Source organism: Puntigrus tetrazona, chromosome 7 (genome assembly GCF_018831695.1).
Source record: "Puntigrus tetrazona isolate hp1 chromosome 7, ASM1883169v1, whole genome shotgun sequence".
NCBI classification, from domain to species: Eukaryota; Metazoa; Chordata; class Actinopteri; order Cypriniformes; family Cyprinidae; genus Puntigrus; species Puntigrus tetrazona.
The window spans coordinates 16521146-16541062 of NC_056705.1; the positions used below are offsets into that span (position 1 = coordinate 16521146).

The 19917-nt window shown below is 37.6% G+C and overlaps 1 protein-coding gene across 3 annotated transcripts in view; it reads left to right on the top strand.

Annotated features, from left to right (window-relative positions):
* dok4 (docking protein 4) overlaps positions 1-19917 on the top strand; it is a 36308-nt gene that overhangs the window by 13324 nt on the left and 3067 nt on the right. For all 3 annotated transcript variants that reach the window (XM_043245906.1, XM_043245908.1, XM_043245907.1), the window contains exons 2-7: positions 7397-7700; positions 16122-16229; positions 16695-16809; positions 17000-17119; positions 18790-18979; positions 19415-19553. In XM_043245906.1, coding sequence (XP_043101841.1) covers positions 7635-7700; positions 16122-16229; positions 16695-16809; positions 17000-17119; positions 18790-18979; positions 19415-19553 — 738 coding nt within the window. In that variant the 5' untranslated portion in view covers positions 7397-7634. The remainder of the gene's footprint in view (positions 1-7396; positions 7701-16121; positions 16230-16694; positions 16810-16999; positions 17120-18789; positions 18980-19414; positions 19554-19917) is intronic.

Consider the following 19917-nt stretch of genomic DNA (forward strand, 5'->3'; position numbering starts at 1 on the left):
AGAATCACTTTTCTTTTTTTTTTCCATTCCTCCTTAACTGGATAGGTAATTTTGCATGTCATTGTGGCAGAGCCTGAAAGGACACCACGGGCCCATAATTGGATGTGATCTGTGAATTGTATGGCGGGTTTTATGTGAGATACGACAGCTGGATTAAGGGGATAAGAAGGACAGAATGATGGTAAGACAGAGGTGGAGGGAGACCGGGACATGTCCTTGCACCCTCCTAAAGCAGTCAGATGACAACAAAGCCCTTTAATTCAGTGTGAAATTGGGTTGGAGTAGATGTATGCAGTGGATTTTATGTCCTTCATTAGAATGTACACACATTTTCTGTCACAGTAGGGGTTTACCATCGACTATCTATTGTTTTTATAATGAGCTAATGACATTCTGGATCCATTTTCATTTACATTTTCATTAAGAGATTTTTTTTTTTGGTATATTTATTAAGCCACTTCGTGGGAGCTGTTGGCCGGTCTCCATGATGTAGGTGATTTCAGGTTTTAGTCTCCTCGTGGGGACATTTGGCAGACAAAAGCTGACCCACACACATGCAGACAGCCAGGAGAGATCTGTGTGGAGGCGGTTTGCACAGTTGCAGCACCACAGGAGAGGAAATTCAATCGGCCAATCATGAAGCCAGCTGAGCCCCCACTGCTTCCCACCGTCACCTCAGCCCCATCCCTCCCACACCCGCTTTCTTTCTCGTCTTTTTCCTTTACCTGGTAGTGGGGGTCATGTCACAGGCACTGGGTAACCTCCACTGTGCTGACAATGTGGACGAAAAAGAGCCGAACCAACAAAAAAAAATCTATTCAACAGAAATCCATCGTCCTTGAACGATAAATGAATGACGAACTCCACAAAAGAGAGAGGACTCACTACCTTTCTTGAATGCAAGTCTTTATCTAGCTCAGCCGTTTTTGCACTTGTAAAATACGGTTTGTTGAAATGTATTTCCAACTGTGTTGTTCTCTGGGTCCTGACGTTCTTTTAGCATGAAATGAATAGAAGAGTTCTGTATTCTGCGAGTATCTGTTGGTAAGTGACTTATTACAAGAGACAGAAAAAGCAACATTAACTTTAGTGAAATGAGACAATTTCCACTCTCCTCTTTCACTTTAGCACTCTTCATTTCTTTCTTTACCTTTCATTTGCTGGTGGAGTGTTGTAAAACCCAAATCTTCTTTTACTCCTTTGTAGGGAGGCACTGATATTAAAAATGATGTCGATTCCAGTATAGGCAATAATTTTAATTTAATGGCTAATTAAAGATAGGCGGACAGTATTACACTACAAGCAATTTTATTTAAATAATGTAAAAATAAAAATAAATAAAAGATTGCATTGTGTGTTATTGCAGTGTTGTGAAATTGTTAATGTTTTGAAAGATTGAACAATTATGTCACCTTTTGTTGCGCTTGGTTTGTCTACGTTGTTTGATTTTTAAGAGTGTTTTCGATGAATTCCTGATCAATTCTTTTAATTAGCAATAGAGAGTGAGGGTCAATGTCAGTACCAATCTTTGTTTTGCTGTTTTATTGCCGATCCAGTCATTAAGTCCTGCGTGACCCTTTTGTACTGGGCTGAATTGATTTCATTATGCTTTGGTTTTCACGGAAAAGGATGTGCTTAGATGGTTTTGATGTTAGCAAGCAGCGTCCTCAGTTCTTACATTTTATTTTGGCAGTTTGCATTATTAAATCATTTATGTGATGTTGTTTTTTCTAGACCTGCAAAAAGACCAAATGAGCTCCTTCTATTATGCTGTTGAATATTTGATGATGCAATAACAAAAAAAACAAACAAAAAAAACAAGTGAAAGTGTCACTGGCACATTTTCTCATTCCTCTTTTTCTAATTAGTCTTTCCACCATATACATTTTTAATTAGGCTATTAGGTTCTGCTGTTTGGAGAATGACAGAAGCTATGGTTTTTCGAAATGTACAACAGTCCAGCAAATACTGTATGATGTATGGCAAGTATAACTCTGAGGGAATATCATATTGGGAAGTTTATCTCAAGTACGGTTGAGTCTGCTGGCATAAGCCTATCGACATCCCAAACACAAGCGATTATAGACATCGCAATGCACATTTACTTCCAGGGAGTGATTGAACTGAAGGTTGTTGCTGTAATGTGCTGTAGTACATTGTGGTTTGCATCCATTTTCTCTTTTCTCTATTCATGTATTGCGTGTCAGCTGCTGGTTACCCTATAGGTGTTCTGCACAGCTGTCTGCCCTTGGGAAGTAGAAAGGGACCAGCGTGTCCTATTGGGCTTTCAGACAACCTTCTCACTGTGTTAATGCTTTTCAGATAATGTGCCTCTTCACTGGAGCCTTATGAGAATAGGATGTCTCCCTGTCAGGAAAGGATATTATGTGATGGCGTGGTAGAATAAGAGGAGGAAAGGTTAAAGAATAGCGAGGCTTGTTTTAGACCAATGGCTCCTCTCTGGTTTTTGTGTGTGTTTGTTTTGGATTTTTTTTATATATAAGAACCCATGTCTCGGTTCCATTTAACATTTGTCTGCAGTTAACTGTGTTTTTTTTTTATCCATACTTTGCCGTTACATTCATGCCACTTTATATAGGACCTCTGTAAAACCGCAATAATCTCAAGGGAGGTAAGAGATGCTGCCGTCCTCTGAAACTTTATCTGCTTATGTGGCCACTGGACAGTGTTACTTGAAAAAATGACACTTTATACTCTTTACACGCACATTTTTTTGTTGTTATGTGTTGTTATATATTATATATGTTATGGTGTGTGTGTGTGTGTTTGTGTATATATGTAAATTATATATATATGTGTGTGTGTGTGTGTGCTAACACAGGAAAAAGCTGATTGTCCATTAAAGGAAATCCCCCAAAAAGTTTAATATAATTGGGATATTTTGATATTCAAAACTCGAGGACATTTTTACAAGACATAAATGACAATAAAACTGTTGATAAAATAAGAAGTAAATATCACTCACAAAATGACGAACCATTCACAAAGTTCTCTAATGCTTTTATGTACGTTTTGTTTTTGTAGCAGCAAAAAGAGATGCATTGTTATTCTATTACAGTCAGCTTTATATTAGTAATTGTGGCAAATCTACAAATCTGTTGCGAAATCTGCTTGAGCAAATACTTTTCCCTCATGCAAAAAGCCTCATGGTTTAGATTCATAGATTTTGCCTGTGAAAAGTGCACCAAACGTTTAGAATGTTTGCCAAGAGAAATGCTTTACTGCTTTGTTGGCTTTGTTCTCTGTGTATATATATATATATATGTGTGTGTGTGTGTGTGTGTGTGTGTGTGTGTGTGTGTGTGTGTGTGGCCATTTTTGCTGTTACATTCAGACTCTGGCCTATGTGTATTTCATAGATGACCCCTGAAATGCACACAATTGCAACCAATAACCTTTTCTTTCTCTTGCTCCTTCTCTCTGTCTCTGTCTTTCCCTCAAGCACACTTACTATTTCACTGTCCACTCGACTGGCCTCCTCGCCTGTATGAGTCACTGCAGCACTCTTTCAATTTTCAGTTCACTTTCTCATCTGATGGCCTCCAGCTGAGAGGGCTCATCAAAACTGACAATCAACACACCTCTGCACCTACTGTTCACTTTCTTTTCTTATTTACTACTACTACTCCTCACCCTAGTGAAGTTTTGCCAACTATGACCACAACCTTGAAATGAACTAATTAACCACACACAATGTATGTCTGTATTATCAGCATGTTTGGACTATGTCTTTAATTTCTTTTGCACTGGAAGTTCCTGTCACCAAGTCAAATCGAAAAAAAAAAAAGATACCAGTAATAAACAAAGTTTCCTGTCGCGGCTGGGTAGGACAGAAATCAGATTTACATGGAAGAGATAACTTTTATTGCTTGACGCTCTATCACTTCACGGCTGGTTAGGAGACAGTGTTATGGTAGTATCATAGTACTTAGAAATGAATGAGCAACTCTAAGCTTGTATTGATAGTTTTTTGAAAAGCTTCATCCCTTGCTAATAGAAATATGTCCAGACCAGCACTTTGCACTGTATTTTCTCTTAAATCATGTAATTCTCAAAGATCACTGTTTATATTAAGAGAAGTGGGAATATATGGCATGTAATCCATTTGAACTGTTTTTAGGACTATTTTCTGCTATGCACGACCAATACATTTTTTAACCATTAAAAAATAAATATGTTTATGTGTATTCAGCAGCTTGCTGTATGTATTCACTGCTCTATTTACACAATAGCTAGACAATTAACCGGTGTCCAACTGTATAGAAAGTTATTCATTGCTTACAAAAGAATGACTAGTTTTTAAAAATTCCCATAACTTGCTATAACTGCTCCATTAAAAATAAAATCACCATCATTTTGTTCATTGTGATATTATAATTTAGAACAGTAAATAATTTGATTTCTAATATTATACTATATCTTAAGACCTGAATTATGATATAAGTGAAAAAGAAATAAGAAATAAAGGTGCACTAGTTGAAAAGACCCACACAATGAATAGTTGACAACTTTCAGTAATGCTTTTATGTACTTATTTTGTAACAATAAAAGAGATTGTATAATTGTGCCATTTGCATTATTGTACAGTTGTCAACTTGTCACCCTCATCATTGAAGGCACATTTTGTTCAAATGTACAATTTGTCTTAACTTAATATTGGATGCGACGTGTAGGAAGTTATTGTTGTCATGGTTACTTACATTGAATAACACCACAATTTTTATCACCACTTTTTCAAAACTAAGATACGTTTTGGAAAACCTAACTCGTTTCCAAATGGGACTTAAACTCATAACAATGTGGTGTAACCGGCCAATTCTCAGGGATTACGAAGACTTGGCGACAAGGCACGGCAGACCTATCATTAGCCAGGCGTTCAACAGAGACGTGTCTGTCTGCCGCTTGCTCTCTGCTCTCTGTCAATACCCGCACTTAACGGTGAAAACAGATGTTCTTCTTCCATTCCTCCTCCCACGTCGAGTGTCACCTGCGTCTTAACAAGCTGTTTGTCGCTAGTGCTGCAGGGGGCTGGGTGGGATATTCTGGTGTCTGTATTCATTAGCTGCCTCTGAGTCTTGTTCACACCTGGATTCTTAGTCACCACTGTTTCTTCCTGCGACAAACAAGAGAAGAGAAGAGAAACCTCAGCGCAGGCAACGACAGGGCTTCTCTGCTAATTTCGGTCTTGGCAATCTCAAGATAGCAGTGATTGGCAAAGATTGCCAACAGAGAGACCTCAAATTCGTCCAAGCCTGAGATTACTTGGAATTTACACCATTAACACAGATACGGCTGCCTACTCACTGGCTATGATTGTGTGCTTATATATTATTCAAATATATTAATTTTTTTTTTTTCATAAAAGTTATGTGTGTGTGTGTGAGTGTGTACACCACCATTTAAAAGTTTCCAGTCAGTAATATTTTTTTGTTTTTGTGGAGAAAAGAAGCGTTTTATTTCTTCATTTCTGAAAGTGTCTTTTGCGCTGATTCTATTTCAAGAACATGATTATCGTCAATGCTGTAAACAGTTGTGCCGTGTACTGTGTAAGATTAATGTGAAAACCATGATGAAAAAAAATTCTGGATTCTTTAATGAATAAAATAGTAAATAGAAATCTTTTCTAACATCATGAATATCTTGTCTATCTGTAAAAAAAAAAAAGAATAAATAAGTTTAATTATTAATTTCTTTGGCTCATTATCTTTTTGGGGGGTGTTATCTTGCTCTGTTAGACTGGAAACCTTTTGGTGCCTATTCACTGCACATGACCTAATACTTAACAATTCAGCATATTGCTATACACTCTTGGTTGAATATACCCATTCGTCATACGGCAGAAGGCTCCTAGCAGCTCTTATATTACATTTGCTTTATAGCTTTAACTTTGTGCTTGATTTGTGAACAGCGGTAATCATGAGAGACTACATACACACATATACAAGCCACAGTGCTTAGAGCATCTGCCGTCAAAATACATTAGAATGTAAGTTCAAATTTAAGCATAGTGACCTCTCCAATGTATTCTGGGGCATTAAAGGTGACTAATTCTTATTGACTACCATAATTCAGGTTAAAAAAGGACATTAAAATAATAACCTCATGAAGGAATTCTCGTATCTTTACCTCTGTTAAACTCTCCTTCTAAAGGATTTGAATATTTATTACTTCTGTATGAAGAGGCTCAGATGACACTTAACGTCTTGATTTTCAGTCTGTTTTGAGTTGTTTTGATCTTTCATTATGACGTTCCATTGAGGTCCTCTCAAAACCGCTTTTTTTTTCCTCATCGTTCATATCCTCCTTCAACTGTTCTCGTTCTCCCTTTTATCTTTATTTCTCCATTCACTCCTCTGACAAGGGCTTTTGAAGCTGGGTCATGAGAGCACATAATAATGGCATTATGATTCACTGATCTTCTACTGGAGCAAATGGCCCCTCCTTCCCTGAGCGAGCCACTTTTTAAAACCAACAGCGCCGACGACGATTAGCCTGGCTCTGTCCTGGCTAATGAGCTCCTTGTTAAAGTTTAATGTCTGTGTTCCACTGCAGTCAAGAATTTTAAGCGCCGGCTCCGGCTCTCTTCTGGGGAAGCGTGCCACGTTGGGGTGTTGTTCCAAAGCATGCTGATGATGCTGTTCATTTTGCACTTACAACCATGTCCCAGTTCTTTGGCCTGAGGGCCAGAGCTCAGAGGATTATTATGATTGCTTAGAAACTTTTCATGTCAAACTGTGTGTTTAGGTTATTATGTCTCTGTTACATATAAGTCAGAGTTTTTTGTTCTTCTTTCAAAGTGAGGGATTGTAAAGGCTCACGAGACTGGATGTGTGGGTACGATTTCTCGGTCTGATGTTTTGGGATGGTTAACTCAAACATTTAAATCCTGTCATCATTCGATCTGTCTAACAAAGATGATATTCTGAAGACATTTTCAGCTCTTTGATTATAAAATTAATAAGCAGCATTATAGAGCTTTCATATAATGCTAACAAAACACAGATTTTTTTCCTTTTGAGAGGGACTGTCTGTCCTAACAGTTGAAAATGTGCTACTCGGATATGTTTGGTCTCTCTCATTCTCCACAAAGCGAGGTTTGAGCTATTTAGTGCGGAAATAATGTTTGCAGTCAGAGTGGATTTTAATTTAGGCCATTATGACATTTGAGGCAGCCGCTGGGTATAAATATGTCATATAAAACTGTAATGTTTATTTAACTCAAAAAATGTCTAATAAAAAAAACGTATATTCTCATGGAAGGGTGGGTAGAGTTCTCCCAAGTGAAGATGTCTAGCAAATCAATGAATAATCCATCATCTAACAAGCAATCGTCATTGTAAATGAATAAAATATATGCACTTTTCTCGTCTCTCAGTGATCATGCAGGATTGAGGAGACTGAATCCTGTCGGTGAACCTGGTCTGAAGATCTACATGATCTTCTGGACGTGACGATCTACCAAGGTTGCAGAGCAGAAGAGATCAAGGAAGACTGGAAGTTAAGCGAAGAAGCGGACGAAGGAAGGAAGGGGTTGGTTGGACTGGCTGAAGGGGGAAACCGAAGGGCTGGATGCAAGCCTTTATTCATTCTAGAAATTCCCAGGTTCCTCAGAGATGGCCACCAACTTCAATGACATTGTCAAGCAGGGCTATGTCCGCATGCGGAGCAGGAAACTGGGGGTGAGTAGTAATTGGTAGCTTTTGATGCACTTGATGGCTCGCTCTTATGCTGGTTAGCTCGTATTGTCATTGAGAGTTCCGGGATTGTCCTGATTTTGGTTTTTAATTTTTACTGTAAGTTGGTCACTTTTAGTTTAATTTTGTTAAATGATGAATTATATTTGTTTATTTCAGAGTTTTTTATTTTCTGGTTATTTTGTTTTTAGATTTATTTTCTAATTTTAGATTATAAATTTTTTTTGTAATAAGTGTAGCATTTACTAATGAATTTAACAAATAATTACAAAGCACATTGAATTAATTATGGAATTTTAAAGCGGAAACGCTGATATGTTGTTCTGTTATAAAATATACACCAGTAATCTTTGTTTTATTCAAGTAAATTTTTCTTTTTTTATAATTTAATTAGAGTTATTTTAGACCATTTTATAATAATAATACTGGAGCCAAGCATTATATCAGTTTGTGTTGGCTAGCATTTACTTAAATGGAGTGTGATGTATGACAGCACATACAAATAAATGAGAGCATTGCTGCATGTGGCATCAGAACATCCAGGTATTCTTCGTTGTTTAACATTTCATCCAGATCAGACTAGACGTCTTGCACAACATTTTGCCTCCATTTTACTGGATAATTGTATGTTTTTGAAGAGATTGAACAAATAGTTTCCTTGGAAGAGTCTCATGAAGCAGTAATGGTGCAGGACGTGAGGGGACTACATTCATACTACTAATTTACCCTCATCTCTGGCCCAGAGACCTCATTACAGCTTTACAATCTTACTCTGACAGGAGATTTGGTCTCACAGGCTCTGAGAGCATCTCCTCTGCTGTCCCAGTTAGTTGTCCTTTAATATGTTTTTTTTTGTTCCCTTTGTAAAAAAAAAAAAAAATCTCATTCTTTACTTTCTTTTTGTCATTATACTTGTCATTTTTCATTAGCGTGTTTGTCTTTGCTTTATTTGCATTACAATCACTTTCCATTACGCGTTTTCCTGCTCCGCATATGCTTTTATGATTACAAGCATATGCTTTTAAACCATTTCACTGCTGAAATCAATCTGGATCAGCCGGCTGCATTGATGTTTCGAAATGTCTAAGAAGTTCCAGTATTACAGTGTCTAGTGACTTTCTGAGTGCCTCTCCAGCTCTTGCACAGGTCGATGGCTGAATTATGTAGTCAGCAGGATTGTGGTTACTGTGGCAGAAGCGGGGTTGTGACACATGGTCCCCCTGGGGAATGCAGTGCTAAATAATCTAAGAGGAGTTTATATTTTCTCCTTTTTCTTTTTTTTTTTTTTTAACTCTTTATTTGTCCTCTTCCTTCATTTTCTAATTTCTCTCTCTTCTTATTCCTTTTGCACGGACACATCTTGAGTCTGTATGTGTGCTTGCCTGTGTCTCTCTGTTTTGCTCTTCTGTACTGTGCAAACTTAAAACGGGCACCGTTCCTCCGTCGTTGTTTAACAAATGGCTTCCCTAATTGTAAGTCAATTTTCTTTGTCTATTTAATATTATGCTAGTGCACGTAATGCAAGCACAATATCGTAAATCCCCGCTTATGCACAGCTAATACTATTTACATCCATGCTGCTGCCTCTGCTCTGATTTGGCAACAGCAGTGAGTGCGTGGCGGCATTTGCATTTGTGTCTGAGCTGTGACAAAGCCCTATCCTTCTCTCTCTCTCTCTCTCTCTCTCTCTCTCTCTCTCTCTCTCTCTCTCTCTCTCTCTCTCTCTCTCTCTCTCTCTCTCTCTCTCTCTCTCTCTCTCTCTCTCTCTCTCTCTCTCTCTCTCTCTCTCTCTCTCTCTCTCTCTCTCTCTCTCTCTCTGTAGAGAAACTTGCTTCTACAGATTGGAGGAAAGATTGTGTTCTAACTAATCCATTTTCATTGGCTAAAAGCTCCCACATTACAGCATTTTCATTGTATTGTCCATTTGAGAGTTGTATTGAATGCGGGTGGTAAATATTTTGCAAGACTTTGACCACCCAGGTTTATTTAGTCATTGCTGTGTTTGTTAAAGAAGGGTTTGGTCAAAGATAATAGTCATATTTGACTATGGTTATAGCTTTTTCTCAGACCTAGAACTCACTGACGGATACTTCTGCATTCTGCACACAAATGCAATAATGTACTTGGCCATCAAATAATACACACACACACACACACACACACACCTATGCTCTGAATGCAAGCATTAGTTTAAATTCACTGGCATATTAGTAGGCAGTTGTGTGTGTGTGTGTGTGTGTGTGTGTGTGTGTGTGTGTGTGTGTGTTATTATTATTATTATTATTTATTTATTTTATTTTTTTAAACTATTAACAAATTAAAATTCAAATAAAAAAAAATATCAATCAATCAATCATTTATTTATATAGCGCTTTTAACAACACAGGTTGCATCAAAGCACTGTAATGTTAACCAGTAATGTTAATAAGGATAATCTGTTGAGGGATACACAACAAATGAACAAGCGGTAAGCTGTTAGACAGTTATGTGTGTGCGTGATCATTCACAGCGCTCCTGCTTTTGAGAGCATGCTCTCATTTAAAGTGCCCCTATTATGGATATTTGGATTTTTTTAGCTTTTATGCAGTGTTTAACACAGCTCTAGGTAAATGAAAACATCCTGCAAAGTTTTAAATCTAAAAATGCGCTGTGTATAGGTTATTGTCTCTCAAAAGAAAAAGTTGACTCTGAATCTTTGAAATGAGTCTGCTTTAAAATGAGTCCCAAGCCATTTCATGTTGACATCAAAATGAAACATTAGCATATTGCCTGCCTACCGGATTTTTGCATTGGTCTGAAAATGCAGCTTTATTCTTTGCCAATAGGTGACGCTTTTAGGGCACTAAAAGCTCACAAATACCGATTTAAATGAAATCGACCAATTACCAAAAGGGTTTAATCAATTGTTGAACAAATAATTGTAGAACAGGATTGCAGAATGTTAATACCAACTTGATTCAGTGGTATCTGTTGTCATAGCATCCCTATGTGAAACATAAATAAGGGTGTTTTAAAGAATGCTGGTATATGCTTTATATAATAAGAAATGTTCAAAAACTGATTTACAATAGTGTTATTTAAAGTTGTAACAAAATATTGATTAGTCGCCACAACATGAAATGAATTATCATATTATTTAGACATTCCTGTAGGTTGAACAGTAGAATGCGGCACTATCAAGGCCAGGCCATGGGTTCGATTGCCAATTTATAAAATGTATATCTTGAAATATGATGCTTTGGCAGTCACTTTGAATAAAAGCATCTGTCAGATGCCTGTATGTAAATGTAATCATCGGCTTGTCGGATAGAATTTAACATTGTAACATCAAATTATTATGGTTAATTGTACAATGTGGTGCCACCTGCTTTCTTAGCCTTCATGCATGTTGCTATCAAGCAGCTGGGCGAGTCTCATCAGAGTCTCGCCTTTCGCCACACCGTTCTGGACCACCGTCTCTATGTCCCTTCCCCCTCCTTTCCTCTTTACGATCTCTTTTTCGCCCCCCTCGCCAAGCTCCCTGCGCACCTCTAGGGATGCTAATTAGCCAGACTGTATGCCTCTCTATCTCTCCCTCCCTTTCTCACTGTCTATCTCTGCGGTCCACTTAGGGACCAAGAGCCCCAATCAGACTAATCAGAGCGCTGTTTAGCATTCTGCTCGGGTTCCGGCAGCCCCGTACCACCGGCCTCGCTGCCATGCTGGAATTACCCTAATTGCTCCTCAGCCACTGCCAGCCCTTTTGAGTGCATTTGCAATCGTAAGCGGTCCAACACCAGGCATCACAATTACGCAACAACCGAAGACATTAGATGAAGAAGGTGGTGGTCGATGAATACAATCAAAGGCCAAAAATCAAATGGACACACACACACAGCAATACTATTTTTTTTGCAGTGTGTTTCAAAGCAAATCAAAGATCAAAAGCTGCTGTGACACAGTACTGTGACGCAAACAGACAGGACCTGAATTTTAGAATGGTTTCAGAAAATCCCCAACAGGTTTGAGCGGACACAGTCAGTAAGCTGCTGTTTTAAATTTAGTCTTGCCTGGGAGGAAGTGGTTTAATTTTAGCTTTAAGCATAGCAACTGTTGTTACAATGGTGTCATTATTCCTTTGACCATGCTAGGATGCCAGGCTGAGTTCTGTCAGATCTCAGGGGAAGAGCAGATGAGAGATGAACAGCTGACAAAAATGCAGAAATGAATTCATACCAGGGGCAAACAGACTCATTATAGGCTTATTATCTTGTGAAATGTTGGCACATTTTGCCTCAGTTTTATCTCCGCCTGTTTTCTTCCAATAACTAAAGCTTTTCACTGCTTCAGTTTAAACTTTGAATTTTCCATATGCCTCCATAAGCTATTGTTGTTTCCTTTCATTCCTTCCTCCTTCCTCTCCTAATATTATTATTCCTCTTCTTATATTAAGCTGCAGTAAGCACTTGAGATAAGTTTTGTGTCCTCCATGCATTGTTCCTCCAGCACATTTGCTTTGACTGCTATAATGATTTATTCTCCATCAAGAGGTTTGAGGGTCACGGCATTTTTTCATATATAGAACAAGACCGTATAAAGGTAACTGCCCATTTTTATACAAAGTACCAATATAGTTTGAGAAGTTTGACCCTGAAACAGTTTCCATGGTTACCGTGGTTTCTGCCAAAAAATACCATGGTTACTTCAGTTATTGTTACTAATTGAACAAAATAACAAAGTCGCGTTGTTATTGTAGACGTGCTAATAATCAATAATATGCTATGATTTAGAGAGTGATTTATTGCTTTCATGCAGCGGCTAAAAGCAATAAATTAATGCCAATTACCACGGCCATTTTGTTGACAAAAATAGATCCAAAAGAAGCCAAAGCAGGATTAGAATTGCAAAAAAAAGTACGGTCATAGAAACTGCTTATAAACTGTATTTTAGTCTCTAATGCTCGCATTTGTTTGATCAAAAATACAGTATAAACAGTATTATTGTGAAATATTGTCTGTGAAATATAGATTCTATGATGGATTTTCATCACTCCAGCCTTTAGTGTCAAGTGATCAATCAAAAATCAATCAATCAATCAATCAATCACCTTTATTTATTTAGCGCTTTTAACAATACATATTGTGTCAAAGCACTGAACAGTATTAAATTGGAGAATAGAGTGACAGTAATGTTTAATAACAAGATTAAACACTAAATTTTTAGCTAAAGGAATTTAATTATTGAATGCAGAGACAACGCTGTCTAGATCAGCTCAGCTTCAATGCTTTGTAATCAATTCAACGATAATCGCTAGAAATTAAGTATCCCCAACTAAGCAAGCCAGAAGCAACAGCAGCAAGGAACCAAAACTCCTTCTGGGATAGAATGGAGAAAAAACCCTTGGGAGAAACCAGGCTCAGATGGGGGCCAGCTCTGGCCAGATGAAACCAGCACCTTAATGTCCAGTTCAGTTTTAAACACAGCCATGTCAGACTGTGTAAAGGACTTATTTTGTGTGTTTATAATGTTACAAGGTATGTTATTTAAAAAGGACTGTTGTTCCTATGACCTCCATATTCATTATTTTAATGTGATGCAGGAACTGCAGCTTACTTTCTTTCATTTTAAAGGGTTACTCCACATACATTTTAGTATTAGTCACTTATAAAAGATTAAATCTCCTGAACACAGTTTAAGATATTTTCCATGAAAACCGGGAGGCTTGTGATTGTCCCATTGTTGACTAATGGCAAATGTTAACTGTTAAATTGTTAACCAAGTTAAATTTAACTGCATACAATTACGCTATTTCAACGGAAATTGTTTACCACGGTAGAAAAGAAAACAAGTGACAGCAGGGTGGATTGTATTTGGTTTTTGTGTATGCATGTACAGTTGAGTATCAATGTTGCTCAGACAGATATACAAACAGTAAAGCAACAGTGAGAAAGGGCACATCTCACCCCCACACACACACACACACACGCGCACACACTCCTCCGTCGCTCTCTGCTGAAGCTGTTGCACAGTCTGTTTACAGAGGATTAGTAGAACCTCAGGGGACAATATGATGCAAACAAGGGATCAATCTTTTACCTGCTGTGAATGGAAAACCATGCAGCTAACTTTCTCCATTTCTTCGTAAGATGACTCCAAGAATTCGAGTGGCAATGACATTAAGGTCAGCTTAGATGATAAAAACTAAAGCTCATCAGTTCAGTTCAGCTTCCTCTCAGTCAACTCAGCAGGAAACTGGACACGCTGTAAGTTGCATGAAACTTTTAAAGGTACGATTTTATCTTTGGACTCCTTGTAGGACAAATCACCTACTGATGTTCATTCACGGGCAATATGGTTAAAAGCGTGTGGACTCTCTGTCGTATTTGAGGCGCAATGCAGGCCTGTCATTACACAAGCCTGATGACTAATGCGATGTTTATGACTGTGTGAGTCAGAATGTAACTTATTTATAAACTCTGTCTAAACAACAGGGAATTTAATTAATCTAAAAACGTTGACTTTAATTCCCTCTAAAGGGTTATTGAGACACAAAAGACAAATAAGACAAAGGAAGGTGTAAAGCAGAACTGCTGAACCTATACATCAGCAGGGTCATAATGATTGTTGAAATAATGTTGATGTAGAAATAATGTTGCTTAGAACAATTTCCAGTGATGATGGAGAGCGGGACTGGCCTTGGGCTGGCTGGAGCACTTGCTTAAATGGACGGGGGTTACCGTGGCAACTGTAGGATTTTTCGTTGAAGGACATCAGAGGTATATAAACAGAAAATGGCTTTTATGGCAACAGGGTCGATTAAGAGAGAGAGAGTTTACAAAAGATAAAGACAGATCACAACTGCTGTAGGTTTAATTAGAAGGTTTCATATTGTGCAAATAGCACATTTATTCAGCAGAATGACTTGTTTTAGCTTTGGAAAGAAATGTTCTTCTAAGCCAGTATTTTTCTTTTTTGCCCTTGTATATTTGCAGCGAAGCATAGGTCACTGTGCCACACACAGCGTTTAATATATATTATCCAGTCTCTCGGTGCAGATCAAGCGGACACAAAAATGTCAAATCAATGACAAAATCAAATGTTTGTTTTGGTGGTTTGCCCAGAATAGACATTTAAGAATGCCCTGCCACTTGCTGTATTATACTAAGGATATTTTTATTTATTATAGAATTATTTTTTTATTTATATTATATTATTCTTTATTTATTTTTAGATGTTATATTTTAGTTTGTTTGTGACTGTAGCAGCATTTATACTGTAAATGCAAAAGATCAAGGATCTAATAAATGCTGCACTTTTGAACTTTCTGTTTGTCAAAGAAACCTAAAAAGGGTTACTACAGAAATATTAAGCAGCACAACATTTTTTTTTTTTTTTTTTTTTTTTTAAATCACTGATGATGATAAATGTTTCCTGAGCAGCAAATCAGCACATTAGAATGCAGAAATAGCTGCTTTGCCATCACAGAATTAAATGACACTTTAAATATGTAAATAACTCTCTGACATTTCATATTTAACAACATTAAAGGATTACTTCACTTTCAAATTAACATTTCATGATAATTTACTCACCCCCATGTCATCCAAGATGTTTATGTATCTTTTTTTTTTCAGTCGAAAAGAAATTAAGGTTTTTTGATGCAAACATTCCAGAATTTAGATCCGTATATTGAGCTTCAATGGACTCCAAAAGGTTGAAGGTCAAAATTACAGTTTCAGTGCAGCTTCAAGGGGCTATAAACAATAGCAGACAATGATTAAGGGTCCTATACAGCAAAATGATCTGTCATTTAAAAAAGTGCTTTATAAACTCAAATGCTTGTCCTCGCTCTGCCATGCATGTGATATGTCATTACGTTGAAAAGGTCGTGCTTCACGTAGGCATTGAAACTGTCATTTTTAACCTTCAACCATCGAGTCCATTGAAGTGCGTTATATGGATTGAAATTCTGAAAATGTTTTTATCAAATTTCTTTCCGACTGAAGAAATAAATATATAAACATCTAGGATGAAATGGGTTTGAGTAAATTATCTGGAAATTTTCATTTTGAAAGTGAACTGATCATTTAATAACACTGTTAAATGTAATGTTAAGCAAACGCCAAATCATGCTGTACACCGTTTTGATGCTTAATTCCACTTCAATTTATTTACTTTCATTTTCGCAGTTTTTTTTTATTTGTTTAGATGAAATAATATTGATATTAGTAGTGTCAGCCTTAATCTGTTCAATTTTTTTCTCTGCAGTTATAAACTGATTAACTTATCAGTGCATTCCTTGCTGTAAATCCTAAAAGTTGCTTACAGTTATTCAGTTGATTTACTCACCAAGGCCAATTTTTACTCGCTCACTTACGTTGAGTGTTATTTTTGGACCCTGTGTGATCATGTGCACATGTGTTTCAGATCTATCGGCGCTGCTGGCTGGTGTTTAAGAAGTCGTCCAGTAAAGGACCTCGCAGACTGGAAAAATACCCTGATGAGAAGTCAGCCTACATCAGAGCCTGTCCTAAGGTACGCTTCTCACTGCAACAGTTCAGTGGAGGTCTAATCTAAGCCCTGAAAATGTCACAGGAGAAATGAAACATTCAAGGAAAACATTCAAGTGTCACTTCAGTTCTCCAATTATACTAACAGCCACGTAGAGGCACATTCATACAGCGAGAGCTGGCGGGCGAGATTACGAGACCGGCAGTGTGTAAACAGATAATTTCTTGAATAAAAGTATCCACGTACAGACTCTCGCGATTCTCTCGAACTTTGCTGACTCACAGGCCTCCGGTTTTCGGTGTGTTTATCGCTCTCATTTGCCTTTCTTTACTGCACTCTGCTGCTCCCACAGCCAGCTATAGACCGCGAGAGATAAATTAGATGATTAAGAGAGCACGAGTGCCTTTCCGAATGATGCAAATGAAGCCTTTCTGAATAACTAGGCTATGTCGCCATTTCTGAGTTGCGTTGGTTTCCTTTTACACGCAGGTGACAGAGATCAGTAACGTCAAGAACATCACAAGATTGCCTCGTGACACAAAGCGGCAAGCCGTGGCCATCGTCTTTACAGATGACACCTCTCGAACCTTCACCTGTGAATCAGGTACATCATTTTTTACTCAGGCTTGTTTTGCTGCCCCGGCTTTCATCCTCGATATTAGCGCTCCGGTCTGATGACGTGCTGCTCTCAGGCACGTTTACAAACCCTCCCAGCGCATGTTTTATTCATAGAACGTTTTCGTTGAAAGAACATGTTCGTTTGTTGATATCATCGAATCTTCCTGTTCTCACAGAGCTGGAGGCCGAAGAGTGGTTTAAGACCTTGTCTATCGAGTGCCTGGGGACGCGTCTTAATGACATCAGTCTTGGAGAACCAGACCTCCTGGCTGCTGGAGTTCAGTGTGAACACACAGGTATAGTAAGATAATAAAGATACATTTGCACTATTGCTTACCTATGTGCTGGATTCATGTAGCTTGTTTAATGTCCTGCCTGGTCTCGTGGAATAAACGCACCTGGGTGCACTTATTAGCGAGACTCGAAATACGTACCGACATGTACATATCACTGCAGTTTCCAAAAACAAATCAACGCTAGAGGCGGTAAAACTCTTGACACTTTTTATTCCTTTTCACACACATTTATAGAGTTTCTATTAATAAAGTGCCGTTTTCGCACAGTTACTCAAAGAATATCATGTTATGAATTCAAAACAGCATTAATATGCTGTGATATTTGAAAACTGATGCCTTTGAACATTAGCATCACACACATACTGCTTCATATCTATGGGAACGGTTCGATCCAGGCTGGATTCGGTTTAGGACATATTTCCAAAATGATGGAGCATTAACTTTTAGCAATAGTCCACAAATATTTCAATTGTGAACCACCGCAACACATACCTAATATTTCCCGGGGTGCACATATTAAACCTGTTTTAGCGTCACTCAGCAGGCATTTCTCTTTGAAATTGCAGAGAAACATGTAGTAAGGCACATAAAAATGGTGTTGCACAAAAAGTGCACAGAGGTACACATTTTGTTGTTTATATCAAGGGTACGACTTTTGAATTGTCGCACACTTTAATGACAACATGGTAGCACTTACTTTAATCTATAGCGTGGAAAATATTGTGTTAAATTTACATGAAACAGCTGTGGTTGCCAGAAATTCACTGTGAAAATATGATGACATTGTTTCATAACTATTGATGCAGGAATATTTTACAATTTACAACTGTACATTTCATTAAATGAAATGAAAATTACAGCATATTTTACTCGCACCGAAGCCATTCTTCTTTCAGACAAACACAGTCCGAGTTAAAAATGTATCCTGGCTTTTCCAAGCTTGGTAATGGATGGAGGCCATGATATTGACGCTCCATAAATCGGATATATCTACATGTACTGTGACGTGAAACTAACTTATACACCTCCAGCGTGTTGTCACATGTCTTAAATAACTGACTTGGCGTGAAGCAAAATGTGCCGTAAACTATTATTATGATTATTATTATTGTTATTAGTATTATTATGTGAATTTTCTACTGTATCGATATATTGTTAATATATCAAAACTGAATCTTTGACTAGTAATATGCATTTCTAAAGACTTCATTCGGACAATTTTAAAGACTATTATCTCAATCATTTTTGGTTGCACCCTCAGATTCCAGATCTCGGCCATATATCGTCTTATCCTAACAAACCATACATCACTGGAAAGCTTATTTATTCAGCTGTCAGATGATGTATGAATTTCAATTTCAAATTGACCCTTATAACTTGTTTTGTGGTCCAGGATCACTTTTATGTAAAACATAATCGTCACTTTCACTGTTTTTCACCATCAATTATACAGTGAATGCATCGTTTTCACCGGCAGAAACAATACATTTGTCAGGATTTTGCAAATTGTAAAAATACAAAGCGATAGTAAATCATTTAGTTTTTCACCAACACATTCTTACTGTACCATTTTTATTTTTTCTATATTTTTAAATTTTTTTTAGCCTAGTTACTAAACCATAATACCTGTTTTTCACCCAATGAGTCCCTCATATTTTTTCCCCATACAGAGCGCTTTAACGTGTTCCTGTTGCCCTGCCCTAATCTTGACATCTACGGGGAGTGTATGATGCAAATCACACATGAAAACATCTACCTGTGGGACATTCACAACCCTCGCACCAAGCTAGTAACCTGGCCGCTCTGCTCGCTTAGACGCTATGGGCGGGATGCTACGCGCTTCACCTTCGAGGCTGGCAGGTAAAACATGTCTAAGATGTCATTAATTTAAAGTCAGTGTGGCATTTCAGATGATCTTGTGAAATGTTTACTCGATTCAATCTGGTCATGTATATGTAAGAGAAACATGGAAGCTGAGGTGGGAGCCATTGAACTGTGGACCTCCTAAAAGGATTTATTGAGTGGATTACAAGGAGTTCAGTGGCAGATTAGGTGTTCTTATCTCCCTCACTGCTTTGATCAAATAATAAAAGAAGATTCACATCGCCAGCTGGATGCCCTTTGAGAGAGAAGATGAGTTTTGGAGGGAAATTCGAGACTGGTCTAACACTGCCCCCTAGTGGCTATTATAATATAACACAATACATGTGTAGCATAGGGGGTCTTTACTTGCAGTGGTTCATCACTTTTGCTTCGCTTTATTGTGTATGGCTATGTTGTTTGCAATTTTGTCAGGATGTGTGACAGCGGGGAGGGCCTGTACACTTTCCAGACACGGGAAGGAGAGCAGATCTACCAAAGGGTTCATTCTTCCACTCTAGCTATAGCTGAACAACATAAGAGAGTCCTCATGGAAATGGAAAAAAACAGCAAGGTAACCAAAGCATGCAGATGTTTCAAAGGCCTGAGGCCACATTGAAAAACTTATTTAAAACATATTATAGACAAAATTTTGACACGTTTAAAACGAATACATTTCTCATTTTCTGTCTAGGCCATTATAATAAGCAATTTTGCAACACTAGCCATGTAAATTCCTTTTTCACGCTTATAATATAAAGTACAGTTTATCTTTTTATAGTCTTTATTTGATTTTAAGTATTTTTAACTGTTTTCTATTTTAATATATGCAAAGCTGTAATTTATTCCTCTGGTGGCAAAGCTTAATTTTCAGCAGCCATGAGTCTTCAGTGTCACAATTTTCTCTAATTAACTTTAACAGAAAATAACGTTTTACC